The sequence below is a fragment of the Colobus angolensis genome, unplaced genomic scaffold (assembly GCF_000951035.1).
Source record: "Colobus angolensis palliatus isolate OR3802 unplaced genomic scaffold, Cang.pa_1.0 Scaffold178, whole genome shotgun sequence".
In the NCBI taxonomy this organism is placed as follows: Eukaryota; Metazoa; Chordata; class Mammalia; order Primates; family Cercopithecidae; genus Colobus; species Colobus angolensis.
This window is the reverse complement of record NW_012114910.1, coordinates 380,563-397,814: the sequence shown is the minus strand read 5'-3', so window position 1 is coordinate 397,814 and position 17,252 is coordinate 380,563. Positions and strand designations below refer to the sequence as shown.

The window sequence follows — 17,252 nt, the reverse complement described above, 5'->3', positions numbered from 1 at the left end:
ATCCAACACAACCACCCTTGCTTGCCAGGGCTACCATCACCTTTTATGTGAATGATTGCAAATAACTCTTTAACTGGCTGCAAAGCAGAGAAGACAATGAAGGAAGGCCAGATTTAATTTCTTTCCAATTTCCCCGGAACCAGAGCCTATCACTCAAGCTGCAATTTAAAATCTTTAAATGGTCTCCTAATGATCTTAGGATAAAGGTTCTCATACTTCAAATGGCCTTAAAATCCAAGTATGGCTAATTTCTGTCTAACCTAACTCTCCAGACTCTTGCTGCAGCGCTTTCCCCGGCACGCTCTGCTCCAGCTGCAGTGAAATTATTTCCATTCCCATACACGGCTGTACACCATCCTTCCACAGGGCTTCTTTTGTTTTATGATTGACTATATTTAAGGTGTACACTATGATGTTTTAATAAAAGAAACCACTGCCTTGGAAAGATGTCTGCCCTTTCATGTTCATTCCAGGATTCTTCAGAATACCAAAGAAATGGACGTTACCCAAGTATCCACTGACAGATGAATGGCTAAAGAAGTTGTGGTGTATATTTATACAATGAAACATCATTCAGCTTTTAAAAAGGAGATCCTGTCATTTGCAACAACATGGGTGAACCTAGAGGATATTATGTTAAGCAAAATAAGTCAGATCAAAGGAAAAAAAGTTCTGCCTCATCTTACTTATATGTGGAATCTTAAAATAATAATAATAATAAGAAGAAGAAGAAGTATGTAGACACAGGGCTTTTGAACATCTTTTTTAGCTGGACTATTCATCCTCCCTCCCATGGCTTCACCCAGTTCCAACTAATGGTATTCACTTTTTCATATCTCAATTCAAGAGTCCCCATGTCAGATAGGCCTTATCAAATCATGTCTCTGTCATATTACTTGAATAAATGCTCAGAAGAAAGTGTTCGATGAGAATGCAATAAAGTTGCCAAATAATGATTATCTCCCTGATTCTTTCATGTTGGCTGCCTAGAATGCATGTTGTTGAAATTTCCAAGGGAGAGCATGGCTTTAGCAGGGGAAGAGTAGAGTCTTACTGATGTCCTCCCAGTTGCAGGAAGAAGGAGTGTACGTTTTGCAGCAAGCCTACTGCATATTTGTCTTCCCTACCTTGGGCACTAGATATTTGATTTCCTTTATAAAACAATGGGGCTAATAACAGAGCAATATCTGAGCTTCATTTTCATCATCCTCTCAAGCTTTCATAAAGAGAGATAGTGTGCAAAAGAGAAAGGAGTGCACAGCTTGCAGTCAGACATACTGGTTCTAATTCTTTCTTACTATATGCTTGATGTTTGGAAATGTTATCAACTGCTTTGTAATCTGTAAAATGGGAATAAGTTTAGTACCAAAATCATGCCACACCTGGCACATAATAAGCCACTCAATAGGTGCTGTCAGGTTTTTAAATATGACTAAAAATTATAATATAAATTCCAATGGAAACATCATACCAAGATTCTCACCCAGCGCAGGAAATTAACTTACTCTGTGCAAATTTTGGAGGATTGTCATTAACATCAGTAAGAGTCACTGTAAGTGTCGTGGTCCCAGACAGGCCACCAGAGTGTCCACCCATATCTTTGGCTTGGATAACAACCAGGTACTCCTCCTTGGCTTCTCTGTCCATGTTGGGAAGGGCAGTTTTTATAATAGCTGAGGGGGAAAACGGAAGAATGGCTTTCAGTCAGGGAGCTAAATAAAAAATGAAAGTATTAATTTCACACACGCACATACAGAAACACACAAGCACACACCAAGTCCCTACTCAGATAATTTTCTGTGTTCTTCTGACATTTGATCGGTGTGTGCCTGTTATATCAATGAGAGAGATTGTGGTCATAGACATTTACAGATAATTTGCAAAAATGTGTTTTATAATGTATAAAAAAGAACTTGCAAAAACACATATTAGAAAGTAAACTGAATGACATGCCTTGCCTACCAAATTATAAAGCATATCAGAACACAGTCTTGTCCACCCCAGAAAACCCTGGAAGTGAAAGAATCCTCCAATTTATCACAGATCCCAATTCCCCTAAAAGAGGAGTAAACACACAAATAGCTTGAAGGCTATGAGCTCAAAGATAAATTATTCTGAAGTTCACAAATACATTAGAGAGATGAAATAAATAAATGCAGCATTAGAATCAACTCAGATGAATAAAATAACAATCAGAATTAATATAGTCAAGTGTCTTAAGTTCTAATCTACTGTTCAACTATATTTCTATTTTAATTGTTTAGATACATCTTCTCCTTGTAAAAGTGTAGCAAATCGTTTAGAAAAATAGGAAGATATAGGAAAAGGTGAATACAATATAAAATTACATAAAATACAATAAAATAATCACTGTTCAAATCTTAATGTTTTTTCTTCTGACATATATTCAGGGTTTTATGTGGGTTTGTCTGTTTGTTTCACTGATAATTTAATACGCTTGTTAAAGATCCAAAATTTGCTTAGATCCTCCTGAAGTTATTTTGAAAATCAAAAATCCTTATTTAGCTCTCTCTCTCTACCTCCACATAGCTTTTTCATAGATAATGCTGACATTTTGAGGTGCAAAATTACAAGGCCATGATATGCACATACACAGAAATGTGTGTATAAACATTTAACCACAGACATGATCATGACGTCGGCAGCATTCTGAGACTTTCTTTTTCTCACAGGAGATGTTTTTTAAAAACTTCCTCATCACTGGGTTGAAGTTCACCTCATTACTTTCTACAGTTGCATAATTTTTCACTGTACAATATACTAGACGTGGTTAAGGCATTCTCATATTGATAAATGTTGCAGGTATTTCATATTTTCCCATGTCACACAACTGACAGATATATTCGTATGATAATATTGTATTTTTTTTCCTGCATTTTTACTTAACTCTATGTCATAAGATGCCCCTTACCCATATTGCTAAATGTCCATAATAAAACTTGTTTTGACTAGTCCAGAATACTTCTATTGAATTGATGTGTGTTACATTTCTGGTCAAGGTAAAACGAAGACATCCAGATTAAAGATAATTTAATCCCTTCACTTCTAACCCAGGGGCACTATACATGTTCAATTCAAATTAAAGCTGAGCCATTGCCTTGGCCACTTCTGAAGTTGTAATTCTTTTTTTTTTTAATTTATATGGTTTATTTCAATCATCTGTCTGTAAAAGCATTGCAAGGAGTTCAAGTCCCCGAATCATTTGAGTAGCAAATGAGTCCCAAGAGTGACCAGGGAAATACAATGCACCTACACAGGGAGCAGGCTCTCGGGAGAACTGTGAGTTCTTATACACTTTATTAGACTCTGACACAATTTAATAATAGGGCTTCCCATTCAGAGAGCACTGAATTAGATAACCTTGCTTATTTGCAAACATTTGTAATACTATGATTATATTTTTCAATGCAATGCTTTGTTTCAGGATTTGATCACATCATAATATAACTCATAGATCATACCTCTATAGTTAAAAATAAAAACAGAAAGAAAAGTAGAAATATATCAACCACTCAGATTTAGATCACTGTGAGGCATTTTTGAGAAGAAAACAAACAGATAAGTAAAACACAGCAACAAAGATAACAAAACCTCATTATATTAGCATGTTGAGATACCAAGATAGCTAATCTGCTATGAATATGCATTTTTATAACCTAGAATATTTTCATTAGGGCTCAGATTTTCAGTAAAAAAGATAAGAACATTGTTTTCCTCCCGTGACATTTACATGAATGCTTGTACCACCACATTCTAAGGTCATCACCGATTATGCCACCCACTGGACTTTGGAATTTGACATGGAGCTTCTAACAATAAGAGCAAAATAACGTCATTCTCCAAGGAAGGCAGCAATATTTTTCAAGAAAGTTGATGAGGTGAGGTCTATGCATGAAGGTTACCTGCGTGAAAGAACTCCTGCAACTTCTCCGAGTCAAAAAAAGATTGGTATGTATTATTCTCATCATTTCTTTTACATGTTGTGAAAGTGAAAATGTAAAATAAAACAAAACTGTGATGTCTCTCAGGCATTTGGAATTAAAATAGTTTTTTTTACTCACTTGGAAATAACACCTTTGGGTTAGTGTCTACGAGTTAGATCGGAATATGAGTGAAGCATCGCAGTGGAGAATCTTGTTTATCAAATAGAACAAGAAATGCTGCCTGGGACTTCATCAATTGCAAAAGTCTTTTTACCCTACCGCATTGAGGTAAGCAGCTTCACGCTACCTAAGATGCATACACAGCTGACTCGTGAACAACACGGGAGGTTAGGGGCACTGACTCCACGTGCAGTTGAAAATCCATGCGTCACTTTTGACTCCCCTAAAACTTAACTGCTAATAAGCTACTATTGACCACAAACCTTTCTGATAACACAATCAATTAACATATAAATAGAATAGTGTAAGAAGCTTGTGAACCGGAACAACTCCCTCTTGAACAGGGGCTAGGTAAAATAAGGCTGAGACCTTCTGAGCTGCATTCCCAGACAGTTAAGGCATTCTAATTTACAGGATGAGATAGGAAGCCAGAACAAGATACAGATCATAAAGACCTTGCTGATAAAACAGGTTGCAGTGAAGAAACTGGCCCAAACCCACCAAAACCAAGATAGCGACAAGAGTGACCTCTGGTCGTCCTTACTGCTACACTCCCACCAGCACCATGACAGTTTACAAATGCCACATCAATTTCAGGAAGTTACTCTATATGGTCTAAAAAAAGGGGAGGCATGAATAATCCAACCATTGCTCAGCATATCATCAAGAAATAAACATAAACATGGGCAACCAGCAACCCCAGGGCTGCTCTGTCTATGGAATACCCATTCTTTTATTCCTTTACTTTCTTAATAAACTTGCTTTCACTATTCTACAGACTTGCCCTGATTTCTTTTTTGTACGACATCCAAGAACTCTCTTTCCGGTAATAATAGTATCTACACACATTTTATGCACTCATGACATTCACTTTTCTTAATGTTTTTAACATTCTATGCTACCTAGTTCATCTGTCAATTTTTCCAAATTGTTGAAAATCTCAGAAAAATTTACAAAATATTTATTGAAAATAATGTACATGTAAGTGGACCCTCACAGTTTAAACCTGTGTTGTTCAAGGGTCAACGAAATATTTTTGAGTTTGATTCCTCTTATCAATGTTCCCCTCATAATTGAAATCAAGCAAGTTTGCATTTTTTATCTTAGTCTTAAGCTTACCAACTTTGTGACCGTGAATAAATTATTAAACTCAACAAAACTCCATATCCTCTCAAACAGAGATAATAACCAGCTTCTCATTGTGGATATTCCAAGATGATGGGAGATAATTCAGGCCAAGTTCTTGGTACACAGTAGTTACCCAAACATAGTGTTTCCCTTCCCCAGCCAGACTTTTCAATGCTTATGTGAATGGTGGTAAGAGTACAGAATATTCTACAATTGCTCCTACAAGTCCACTGCCCAGCCCTATCCACCCAGTGTTGGCATGGAAGGGTGGCCTTAATAGATTGCCTCAATTAATTCCCTTACTCTCTGGCTTTTTGGTAGACTCCACCAACACACATTAACCTGGGAGGTTGTGCAAATGACTCCCCCAAAGATTCCTACAAAGACTTTATTCCTGTATTTGGCCACTCAGGTTATTATTTAGAGATATCATTGAAGTAAAATTCTATCTAGTGTCCAATAACTGCCACCTTCCTTTGCTCCTTAAGGTCTAGGAGTCTTGATGGTACTTCTATTGTTAGCATCTGGTGTTGCATTCTTCCATGAAGGTCTCTCTTAACCGGGCCATACCTTTGTCAACAGTCCCTTGGTTAAATTCTCAATTGCCTCTTTCCTGACAAGATCCTAAAATATATGGTTACAAAACTGGGACTCTGTCCAAGTACCAAACATTTTGCCCACATGTTACTCTTACACAGACATCTATAGTTCAAAAGTACTTCAATGTAATAATGTACTAAGGTCCAGGCCCGCTCCTTAAGAAGGCAGGGCAGATTGTTTTCTTACCTGTAAAATGAGAGCAATACTTATTCATTTAAGTGAGTTGCTCAAGATGGCCCCACTGGGAAGCTGCACCTCTGAGAGTCTTTGCATCTCCTCTTTTCTTCTACAACATTGGGAGTAGGTTTTCTGATTTCTAAGGCGAGTAGGGAGTCTCTCCAAGGTTTCTTTAGAACATGCAGCACAGTTAATTGGCTTCAGTTCAAACTGAATAATGAACAGCTCTTGCTTTCCTGAGTCCACTGCCTCTAGTCTCAACCCCACGACTAGCAGAAACTCATTAAAAAATCCAAGATAGAATTTTTGGAACCCTTTTTATGCTGTTTTGTAGCTGTAAAGGCAGAATAGGGGAAACTACAATTGCCCTGGATCCTCTTATTTTTCTCTTTGTGTTGGGCTTATCTACACATATTACTTAACTTTACTATTCCTATTCACAATGTATTTCACTTCCATAGATACTTCAAGATATTGACAAGCTCCTAAAATAGAAGATGAAAATAGCCTTACTATTCCCTTCTACTTCAAGCAGGAGTAGTGTCCATGTCCCTAGCATGCTTATGGTCACATATTGTCAACACTCAGCAACATGTTCAGAAGCTCGCATAAGTTTAAGCTTCCATTACACCAATGTGGTGACAAGTTAGGGGTTTCAAGTTCGGGAGAAGCCATATGATAAAATGCTTTCTTCTGAAGCAATTAGTAAAATTCTTGATGTGGATACTTGATAAACAACCTCACAATAAAGAAAACAACTTAGATCATTTTTTCCAGCATAGAAATTCAAGGATAAGACTGTTGAGTTGATAAAATTATCTGATCACATCTTTTATTTTTGACTTTTATAAATTTCCAACAGTAATGGTTCTAGGATTTAGATTTAGACCCTTTCATAATCAGCTAGCCTTGGACTAACAAGAGAACATCCCTCGGACAAACTTTTTTCCTTGAAAATGGGGGGTTATAACATTTTGTAATTTTGAAAAGGAAAAAATCACACTTGGTGTTCAGGGCTACCCAGCCCTCCTGGAGTCTCAGTACCTTAGGCTGCATAGCATTTCCAGATGAGAGAATGCAAACGATTATACATTAGAAGTTTCCCTGGAATTTCATTTTGAAAATTCAAGCAAATAAGAGAATTCAATTAATGAGAACCCTCCATTCTCCAGGAAGTTAATTCAATGGAAATTTGAACCTGGCACTGGGGAGTAGAAGAAGATTAGGGGGTGAATTCTAGCAGAAGAATTATGAGGAAAAGGAGGATCATCTTGTTTGAAACCAACATTCATTACCTTGCTGTGAACAGAATGATGTGTTTGATTCTCCTGTATTTAAGACATGATTTTATCTTTATGTTATTCAATCAAATCGAGATTTTCCTGGTTCAGGAGTTTAAGAATTTAAATCCTAGACTGGCCTAAGTTCCTCTCAGTGCTCAACAGCTGTTTCTTATGTCTCATCATCCAGGGAGTACTTCTGATTAGAATCCAGCTTCAGTCATCTCAAAAACATTAAACTTGTGTGTGTGTTCTTTTTTCTTCCCATTGTCTTTGGCGTTATCATTTGAGAAGCATTTTGTATCCGTCACGAAGATTTCTTTTTATAATTTCTGTGATATCACCAGATTGAGAGGCTTCACAAGAAAGGCAAGGGGATGCTGATTGACTCTTTTGTCATTTTGAAGGCTGATTACTGTAATTCACTCTTCACGGGTCTCCCAGATTGTGCTGTTCAAAGATTGCAGTTGATATAAAATGCTGTGCTAGACTCCTCTTTTGAATAAGACTTGTTGAACACATTATCCTAGTTATGAAACCACTAGCTTTGTTATCCCCAAAAACCCTTTCCAATTCAATATGCAATTATCATTTTATTATCTGTGAAAAGGGGTCTTTCACTTATGAGGTTAAGTGATGAAAGGTTATAAGAGACAATTCTTTTATAAGTGGGGGGTCATGTACTGCACCCATACTTTCTGCTAGCTATGTGATTTATACTACATGCTACCAGTTATGAAGAATAAAGTATTTACAACCAGACATACTTCCACACACGCCCACCTTACCACTGAATAACAGAATCACAACAATGTCAAACTTGCACAGATATACTGCAAAGGAAAAAATGCAACACTTAGATAAACACATTAGAAAATAATTCGGCCTCCATAAGGCTAAAAGAAAACAGCATTTCCCTTTCTTTGTGACTAATAATTTATGATTTAGATAGATAAGGGAGATATTATAGAGGAAGATAGATAGATAGATAAGATAGATAGATGATAGATAGATAGATAGATAGATAGATAGATAGATAGAGAAATAAAGAGACAGAGAAATAGAGAGATAGACAGATAAATAGACATATAGATAGAGTGGCCTGAATTTGGAGAAACTGTATCGCCTCTTACACATTTCTCGTGCTTTTTTAAAATATAACAGCCCATTTGGAAATACAACTTATCAAGCGAATCAGCAATCGAAAGCTTGTTTACACATTTTGACCAGTACTTTTTAAACTAAGAACTTGTTCTAAGAAAATCATAAATTTTATTTTCTCCTGGTTACTCATATTTTTAGTTTTAGATGTTCACTTTTCTGTACAATATTTTTTTAAAAGAAAAGCAGTTTAAATAATAACAAGAAAAATATTAAGGTAGTGGTTAAGGTTATAGAGATCAAAGGCATACAATATTAAGCAGACATTAAAAACAGTTATAAAGAGCCTATTATAAATGAGTACACTATAATAATTTTTAATATTATTTTAAATTATATATGTCATGATTAGCCTGCATTATATTGTGCATATAAAACCTTGGAAATAAATACACCCAAAGATAGCTTGATATGTTTTAGTGCAGGCACTGGAAGTGTCCCTCCCATATTTCTCAACTGTCTATAACAAACACAGATTTGTGCTTAGAGAATGGGCTCTGGAGTTAGCTAGAAGAGAAATTATTTTTGTAGAACTATTACCAGCCATGTGATCTTGGGCAGGTCACTGAAATTCCCAGAGGCTCACTGATCTCATACAAAAAATGTTACTAATTGCAATCAAGAGTTTAGACTCAGTATTATTGTTTGGTATTATTACATGATAAGTAAAAAGGCAAATGTTTTATTTTCTACATTATATATAATATATATACACACAGGATATATATTTTATAAACATACACATATACATATGCATGCTTATAGCTGTAAATATATACATATAAGTGTAGATAAATTTTGTATTTCTTTGTATAAACATATATGTTCATATATGATATATAGATTCATACGTATATAAATACCTGCATGTTTTCTACTTAGGTTTTATAAATGTATACAACCATACATATATACAGATGTCAAATGAAATTTAGGTATTAATTCAGTGGTTATGATAATCAGCAAATATTTATGCTATTTTTAAAATTAGAAACAAAGTTTATATTCAGAAAATCTACTACAAGATGTGAACAGCTCTCACCAGTTTCAAAAAAGTAATGCTTCCACAGTGATTTCCAGGTAACAAAGTGATTTTTCTCTTATTCAAATCTTTACTTGACTTGTCCCCAAACATCTTTTACTATAGCAGTCTACACAGCATATGCCTTTGATTTTCCAAGCACTTCCCTTTCTTTGGATTTGCCATATACTTTGATTCCTCCACAATTTTGTGTGGATAATACAGTCTAGAACACCCTTACTCTTTTCCTAGACCTCTTAAAATTCTATGCATCCTTTCAGTCCCAGCTCTGATGTTTCAGCTGCCAAGAAGTCTTCCCAAGTAGGACTAATGGCTCTCTTCCTTTCGATTGTATGCACCTTTGCTAGAAACTTCTCCATAGCATTTGTTTTTATGTTTCTTTCCATTTCACCACCTCCTCTATTTCAACCTATCCTGCTAGCAAATTAATGGGTATGAAAGCCATGTCATAATTATCCTTGTATGCCCAGAACCTAATGTAATCCCTGGCACATAATAGGTTATTCAACAAATGTAAGAGGGATGAAAATACTACAACAGAAAAAGAGAGGATAGGGGAGAATGAAGGTGGAAGAAGAAAGAGAAAAACATGGTAATTGAAGCTTGTTGGTTCAGGGCCTCAGCCTTGGAGCATGCAACCACTTGAAAACTATTAGTAATTGCCATGTCTCCAGGGACTGGAGACATCCAGATATTGTCACACAATCACAGAGCCACTAAGTGTATGTGTCTGGTGGGAGGGTGGGTGTGTGTGTGGCAGTATTTGACTTCAAGTTTTACTGCTTTAAGGCTCAAGGGCTACTTCATTCCATCATAGCCTGAGTCATATCTTGAGGTTATGCTGGTTTGCCAGAAGAAGGACATAGCACCACAGTTAATGCTAGTGAGGTGTGTGTGTTTTATAGACTGAAGAACACAGGGGTTCTCATTGTCTCTGTAGATATTTTATTCATTCCATAATTGACATTTGAAGTATTAATTAAATGTCTCAATATAAATTGGTAGAGCAGTGTTCTAAATATATTCTCAGGAATGCTCAAAAAAGGGTGGTGCTGATGAGCTATGTATCCTAGAAATATTTCATGAATATAATTACTTGGGGATGAATTCATGAAAAAACAATTTCTTTGATATACATGCTTTATCAATGAATGATGCTCTGGTGTTACTTGCTATTTTTGAAGTTTCATAGTTATTTATTTCTCTTGGCACATATATAGTTATGACATGCAAATTCTCCTATAAGAGTTGATAGGAAAACAATTCATTTTCCACAGGGGAAAATATATTATCACATGAATGTTAGGAATTCAGAATATGACCTGGCAATGAGAAAGGTCTTGGACAAGGTCCCACGGCCTGCAGCTGTGGGGTCCAAATCTTGGTCTTTAGAATCTTAATTATAAAATATTTTTTAATTTGCCTAGAAACTTCATGTCTGATAAAAAGAATGTAGAAAATAATATACTCTCTCCTTTGCCAAAAAATATCTCTGCAGAATGCTTAGTAAGATATTTGTCCAACAATCACCTTCTATGTTATCCCAGCATCTTAATATGAGTCTGTTTGACAGTCATGGCTCTGTCATATAGGTTTTATATATTAACATCTATATTCCCTGCCCTATTTATGCTTGGAAATTGTTGCTATAGAACAGCAGGCTTGAAAGCTTTAAATCAGACCGCTGAGGATCATTCCACTATCTGAATGTGTAAAAATTACTTCCTTACATGTGAATTTCCTGTTTTATAATGTAGCATATTCTTAGACTAAAAAAACTACAACTTCTTAATTATCCCCCTGTGTAGATCGCAGTCATCTCTATATCCATATCCATATGGAATAACATATGAAATCCCTGCAAGTGAATTAACTATTATATCCCATCTCTATATTTTTACTCCCAACATGCATAGTGACTTTGTATAGACAGCTACTTCTGTAGCTCTTGGATTCCCTGTTAAATAATTCTACGTAGGCCACCATTTCAAGTACCAACATATGGCTAGCCAATGACTGATGCTACCTAAATTGCCAATTTAGAGTTATATTGAAATACTTCCAATTATTCCTATTCAGAATTAAGGTGAAATTTCTTTTTTCCTAAATGAAAACATTTCCAGAGACTCTTCAATCAAGTGGAATTATTTCTGTGAAGAACATGATGGCACTATTCTTTCCTTAAGCCATAATTCCAATAACTAATTATACATATAATAAGTATGGGTGGTTTAAAAAAGCAAAGTGAAAGTCACTACAAAATTGGAGGCTTTCTCCTAGCAATTCAGAACTTAAGCAGAAGAGAAGAGCACAGTTGTAGAGAGAATGGGGCACTGGTCCTGGAGTTACCTACTAAGAAATGGAGCCAGAATTCAGACCTGAATCTAAATACAATTTAGTGACAATTTTCAATTCTTAGAACCTCAGTCTCCTCATCCACAAAACAGACATAGAAATACCTACCTGAGACTTATAAAATGGTACCTGACATCATCTGCAGAGTATAATAGGTACTCAAAACAAATTTTAATTGCATTAATGTTATCCCCAAATGTTAATGCGGTCCTAATGTCTGTCATGCTTTAAAGGCCTAGATATCAATCAGACATAGTATGTCTGATTGATCATAGTATATATGACTGGTATACTATGTGTATCAGACATAGTATATCTGATTGAGCAATCAGACATGATCAATCATGGCATATCATACTGACCACGGCCTACCACTACACACAAGTAATACAAGTAGTGTTTTAGGAGCCCAGGTTTGATATGACACAATGGGTTGGATTTATTGCTTTTTCACTTCTGGTTGCTGTAAACAGCCTGGGCAATTTTCTTAACCTCTCTGAGTCCCTGAGTTTTCTTCTGCTATATGAAGACAGTGCTTACTCAAAAATATTTTTAAAAGATGATTATTAAAGATAAACACATTAAAAACTATTTAGTCGATAATAATATAAAATAATAATTAGCTGATCAATACTAGGATGACAACAACAATAACTACTACTACTACAACCCTTAAGACTGCATTGTTGGTGTAATTGCATAACTCTGACTGCACAAAGCTGTACAGACAGGGAGAATAATTGCTTCCATTGCTTTAAAACAGGGCAGAAAAACACAACTATTTCAATGAGAGATCTTTGACCAGGGAGGGAGTGTCTTCATTTAATTACGGTAGCAGTCACAAGGACCATCGAACATAGACTGATGACTTGTCTAAATTCCCCTCAAAGTAGGACTCAGAAGCTAGACTGATATATATATATATATAAGTGTGTATATATATATACACTTTCCAGGGCTTTCTACCACTGTCATGCTTCTCCTGGTTTTTCTTTGTCAGCCAAAGAGGCCTATAAAACACTGAGATACACAAAAGTGAAAGGTGTTCAAGTACTGAGTGGAGTTACATGCTAGAGGCACTTAAAATTCTGACGACTTGATTCTTTCACAGTAATTCAAAGGACACAGATCTCACAACTAACCCTGGATAATCTTCTCACCACTCCTTTTGTTCCTTTCAAGCCAATACCCTCCTTGACCCTTTTGTTGCATTCCACAAGTTCTGTTTTTGAAATCCTCCTACATTCTTCTTTGGGGGTGCAGGCTCTCTTTCTTCCCAGTGCAGTGACTTGCCTCTTTCCTCACATTTATCTCTGAAAATAGAATTTCCCTCCTCCTCCTCCTCCCCTTATGCCTCTTCTCAGACAATGCTGCTGCAGGATTCCTGCTTCAGCAGATCACTGTCTGTGCAAGACATAGCATGAGCTGTTGGCTCAACATTGCACCTCATTTTCCCCTTTGCTTATAATCACCGGTTCTCATTTTGCATTTTTTCTTTATGTTTTTATATTTTCCAAAAGAATGTATTTGTACTCATGTAGTCAACACTTTTCAGCTCCCATTCCTACACCTAAGAGGGTGGGTGGCACATAAAATCTTGGGTTCTATTTTATACGGATTAAGGAAAAGAAGCGGGATGGACATACTTAGCCACTGAGAAGGAATGAGTCCATCATTCCATAAGTGTTTATCAGGCACCTGCTGCATATCAAACACTGTTTCAGACACTAAGGATACAGTGAAAAAGACAGAGAAGAAAGCTGGCTTCATAATCTCTACATTCTAAGTGTGGAGGCAGGGGACTATACTGCAAGTTGCACAGGTGTATGAAACACAGCAAACAGTCACCACAATGTATTGGCTTTCTGGTTCCAGCCTTTCCCTTTATAAAACAGAGAGAGTGATATTTGCAGACAAAATAAGACAAATATGTGTAATCTGCAGGAGCTATTCATTACTAGTGGTCCTTATGCACACAGACCACATTTTAACTACACTTAGCTCAGGCTGTTTGGGAAACTTGCAATCTAGGTGTGATTATGTCCCAAGATAAAGAGGCAAGCAGAGGGGAATAGATCTCTATGTCCCTCTAGGACAGAGATAATTAGATCTGTATAAACAAGAGGCTGAATCTGACCTTCCTTGCAGGGAAGCTGGAGGCAAAAAACACTTAGAACAGAAAGTGAGGTTGATGCTCCAGTTAATAGAGAGTTACTAAACAGAGGGTTAGTAAGAGCAGGTTGTTACAGGTCTATTGTACCCTTAGTGACAGCTGTCAAAATACATCACTGCAGTGTTTCTCCAAATACATTAAGTGGCTTGTGCTTTTTGTTCTTTATATTAAAATTAACTCTATAACAAATAGGTAATCTTATTTATCTTTCTCTAGATTTTTAAAGATTATATGACTCTCCCTTGCCTTACACTTCCTGATTCTTATCAGTCTCTTCTCATTCTCCATTGCCTCCTTGCAGTGTGTGCCCTTTCTTTGAATGTTTTTGTTCCAATGAATCTAAGGGAAGATACACATTATAGGAAAACATATTTGGCATGTGAACGCATGAATAAGTGGATATTGAAGCTCCACCTTTCCTAACTGTCTGCTTCCTTGAATTCAACTCAATAAACACTCACTGATTACCTCCTATGTGTCAAGCTTTAGGCTTGGTGGGTTGGGGGGGGGGTCTTCATAAGATTCTCTGCAGCAAAGATACCCACTGTTGATAAAAGACTGGTTCCCTCAAACTCTTCATTGTTCATGGTAATTACAGAACCTGAGGTTTATCTGTTTATGTTTTCTGTTTTTGTGCTTCTTACAACACAAAGAATGCAAGTCCCTGATTGATTTCTGAGAAACTTGCAGCTATTACTAGCACGTGACATTTTATGCCGTGTAATGCTGAACAAAATACCATCTCTAGAAGTAACCTATATACGTGCATATGAGTTCAACAAATAAAAGAAAAAATCACTGTATGCAGACAAAACAATTGTGGGCTAGAACAAAAGCATAAATGTGTCTTCAAATCTGACATTTATGTTTTGGGTAACTTTGAATAAGTCACTAATCCTTTCTCATCATGAAGTCCCTGACTTGTTAAATGAAAAACACTAATCTTTTGTCACTAAAATGATCAAGGGATTAAATCAGGAAATTCATATAAAGTTGTCTGAAATATATACTTTTCCTGCTTCTTGAAAGTACAGCATAATAAGTGACTTACTCCAGGTCACAATGCTAGTAAATGATGTTGGAATCTAGAATATTCTAACTTTAATTAAAATAGCTCTCCCCTTAAGCAATAGTGTAATTCTTTGTCCATCCTCACTGAAAAAATACATTTCCTGAGATCCCATAGAACACATCAAAATATATTGTGTCATAGACAGGCAGATTTTACTGATGATTATCAAGATCTTTAACTTTTTTTTTTTTCGTTTCTCTTTTGCTGGGAATCGTTGCCATGTGATGGCTCCAAAGGGTTCCAAAGATAAGAGGATGTTGTTGATTCTTTCTGAACCTATCAATCAGCCATTGTTCCCATAGCTGCTTGTCTTATTATTTCATATTCCCAACGTGTGAACGTAGTTTTATTGTATTTGTTTTATATATTTAGAGGAAAATACAAAATAAGCCTGAAGATCTTCATGTATGCAAATGATCTGATATGATGAAGGAATTCTAGGTTTCCATTTTGACTGTGAGTGGACTTAGTATCCAAAGAAATGTTAGGTGAGTAAATCAGACAGATGATAAATGAATTAAGCTTTCTTTCATAATGGTTTTTCATACTTGTGCTACCTCTGTCAAATACTCCAAACTTAACTCTGATTTCTTAGCGCCCCATGGCAGGGAAAGAGAAGTGAAGTCATGTTGTCACCTTCCACCCTCCTTAATTCCCCAACTTTGCATAAGGCTAGATAATGTGATTCCAATTAATGGCCATGGAGAGAGCACTTTTAATGAGATAGGCACTAAGGGTTGGAGATATAAAGACAGATGAGGTATAGTTCTCTAGACCTGAAATAGCTCACAGTTCAAATGATAAGGCAAGTGTGAGCAACTGCTGCTAAAAGGCAAATTTCTCCCCTCCCATTTTGGACCTTGCTATTGCGTCTTGCTTCACTCTGTTATAACAATCATCACACCAAATTTGTTTTCTAGATGTGCTTTTGTTCTTAATTTTTGCATCTACCTTGCCTGCCCCTCTTTGTCAAAATTTGCCACGGCTTTGAGCATTCTCTTTTCTATAAAGGTATTCCTGCCCCATCTTCCCACACTAAAATATATGACTAATGCCTTGTTTACTCCCCGGAGCACTTTGATAAATACCATAAGACTAGATAAAAGTGATTTTCATCTTTCCGCATTGCAAAAGATCAGTCCTAAACTTAGAATCCCAACAGCTATTATATCCCGGGCACACATCATAGACAGTGTGACTATCAGCAAGTCACTTCATCTCCCTGATCCTGTCCTCCTTGGTAAATACAGTATTGTAATACCTCTCCTCAAACGTCAAATCATTAATGAGCCAACCCTGACCAACATTTACAAAATAATAACCAATCTCTGTTGGCACTCCTATTCTTCCCGACCCAACCATTGAAGTCTTTGTCCATGTGTATTCTAGTGGGAGCAGACAGACAATAAACTAATTGATTTTTTGTTGTTGTTTATTGTTGCTTACCCAGCCCCTAGAACAATACCTGGCACATAATAGTCTCTTAGTATTTCTAAATATTTTTCAATGGCTCAATGCATGAACACTTTTTTTCCTTTATGAGCTTGTAATAAATTGCTACGGCTAAAAGGAACAAGATCATGTCCTTGACAGGGACATGGATGGAGCTGGAAGACATCAACCTCAGCAAACTGACTCAGGAACAGAAAACCAAATACTGCATGTTCTCACTGATAAGTAGGAGCTGAACAATGAGAACACATAGACACAGGGAGGGAAACAAAACACACTGGGGTCCGTCAGGGATTGGAGGGAGGGAGAGCATCAGGATAAATAGCTAATGCACATGGAGCTTAATACCTTGGTGATGGGTTGATAGATGCAGCAAACCACTATGGCACACATTTACCTATGCAACAAACCTGCATGTCTTGCACATGTATCCCAGAACTTAACATAAAATCAAATAACATTTTTTAAAAAATAAAGAAAATAGAAAAGAAAAAATAAAAGAAATAAATTTAAATAAAATAAAATAAAATAATGTAGTCCATCAGTTACAGGGGGAAAAAAATTGCTATGGCTGAGTACTCCATCGTGTATATCCACTACACTTTCTTTGTCCATTCGTCTATTAATGAACACTTACATTGCTTCCAAATTTTAGCTATTGTAACTAGTGCTCCAACAAACATAGGAG

General features: G+C 36.3%; 1 protein-coding gene across 1 annotated transcript in view; it reads right to left on the bottom strand.

The window, feature by feature from the left end:
• CDH8 (cadherin 8, type 2) overlaps window positions 1-17,252 on the bottom strand; it is a 387,613-nt gene that overhangs the window by 170,247 nt on the left and 200,114 nt on the right. Inside the window, exon 5 of the mRNA XM_011938783.1 lies at window positions 1,506-1,673. Coding sequence (XP_011794173.1) covers window positions 1,506-1,673 — 168 coding nt within the window. The remainder of the gene's footprint in view (window positions 1-1,505; window positions 1,674-17,252) is intronic.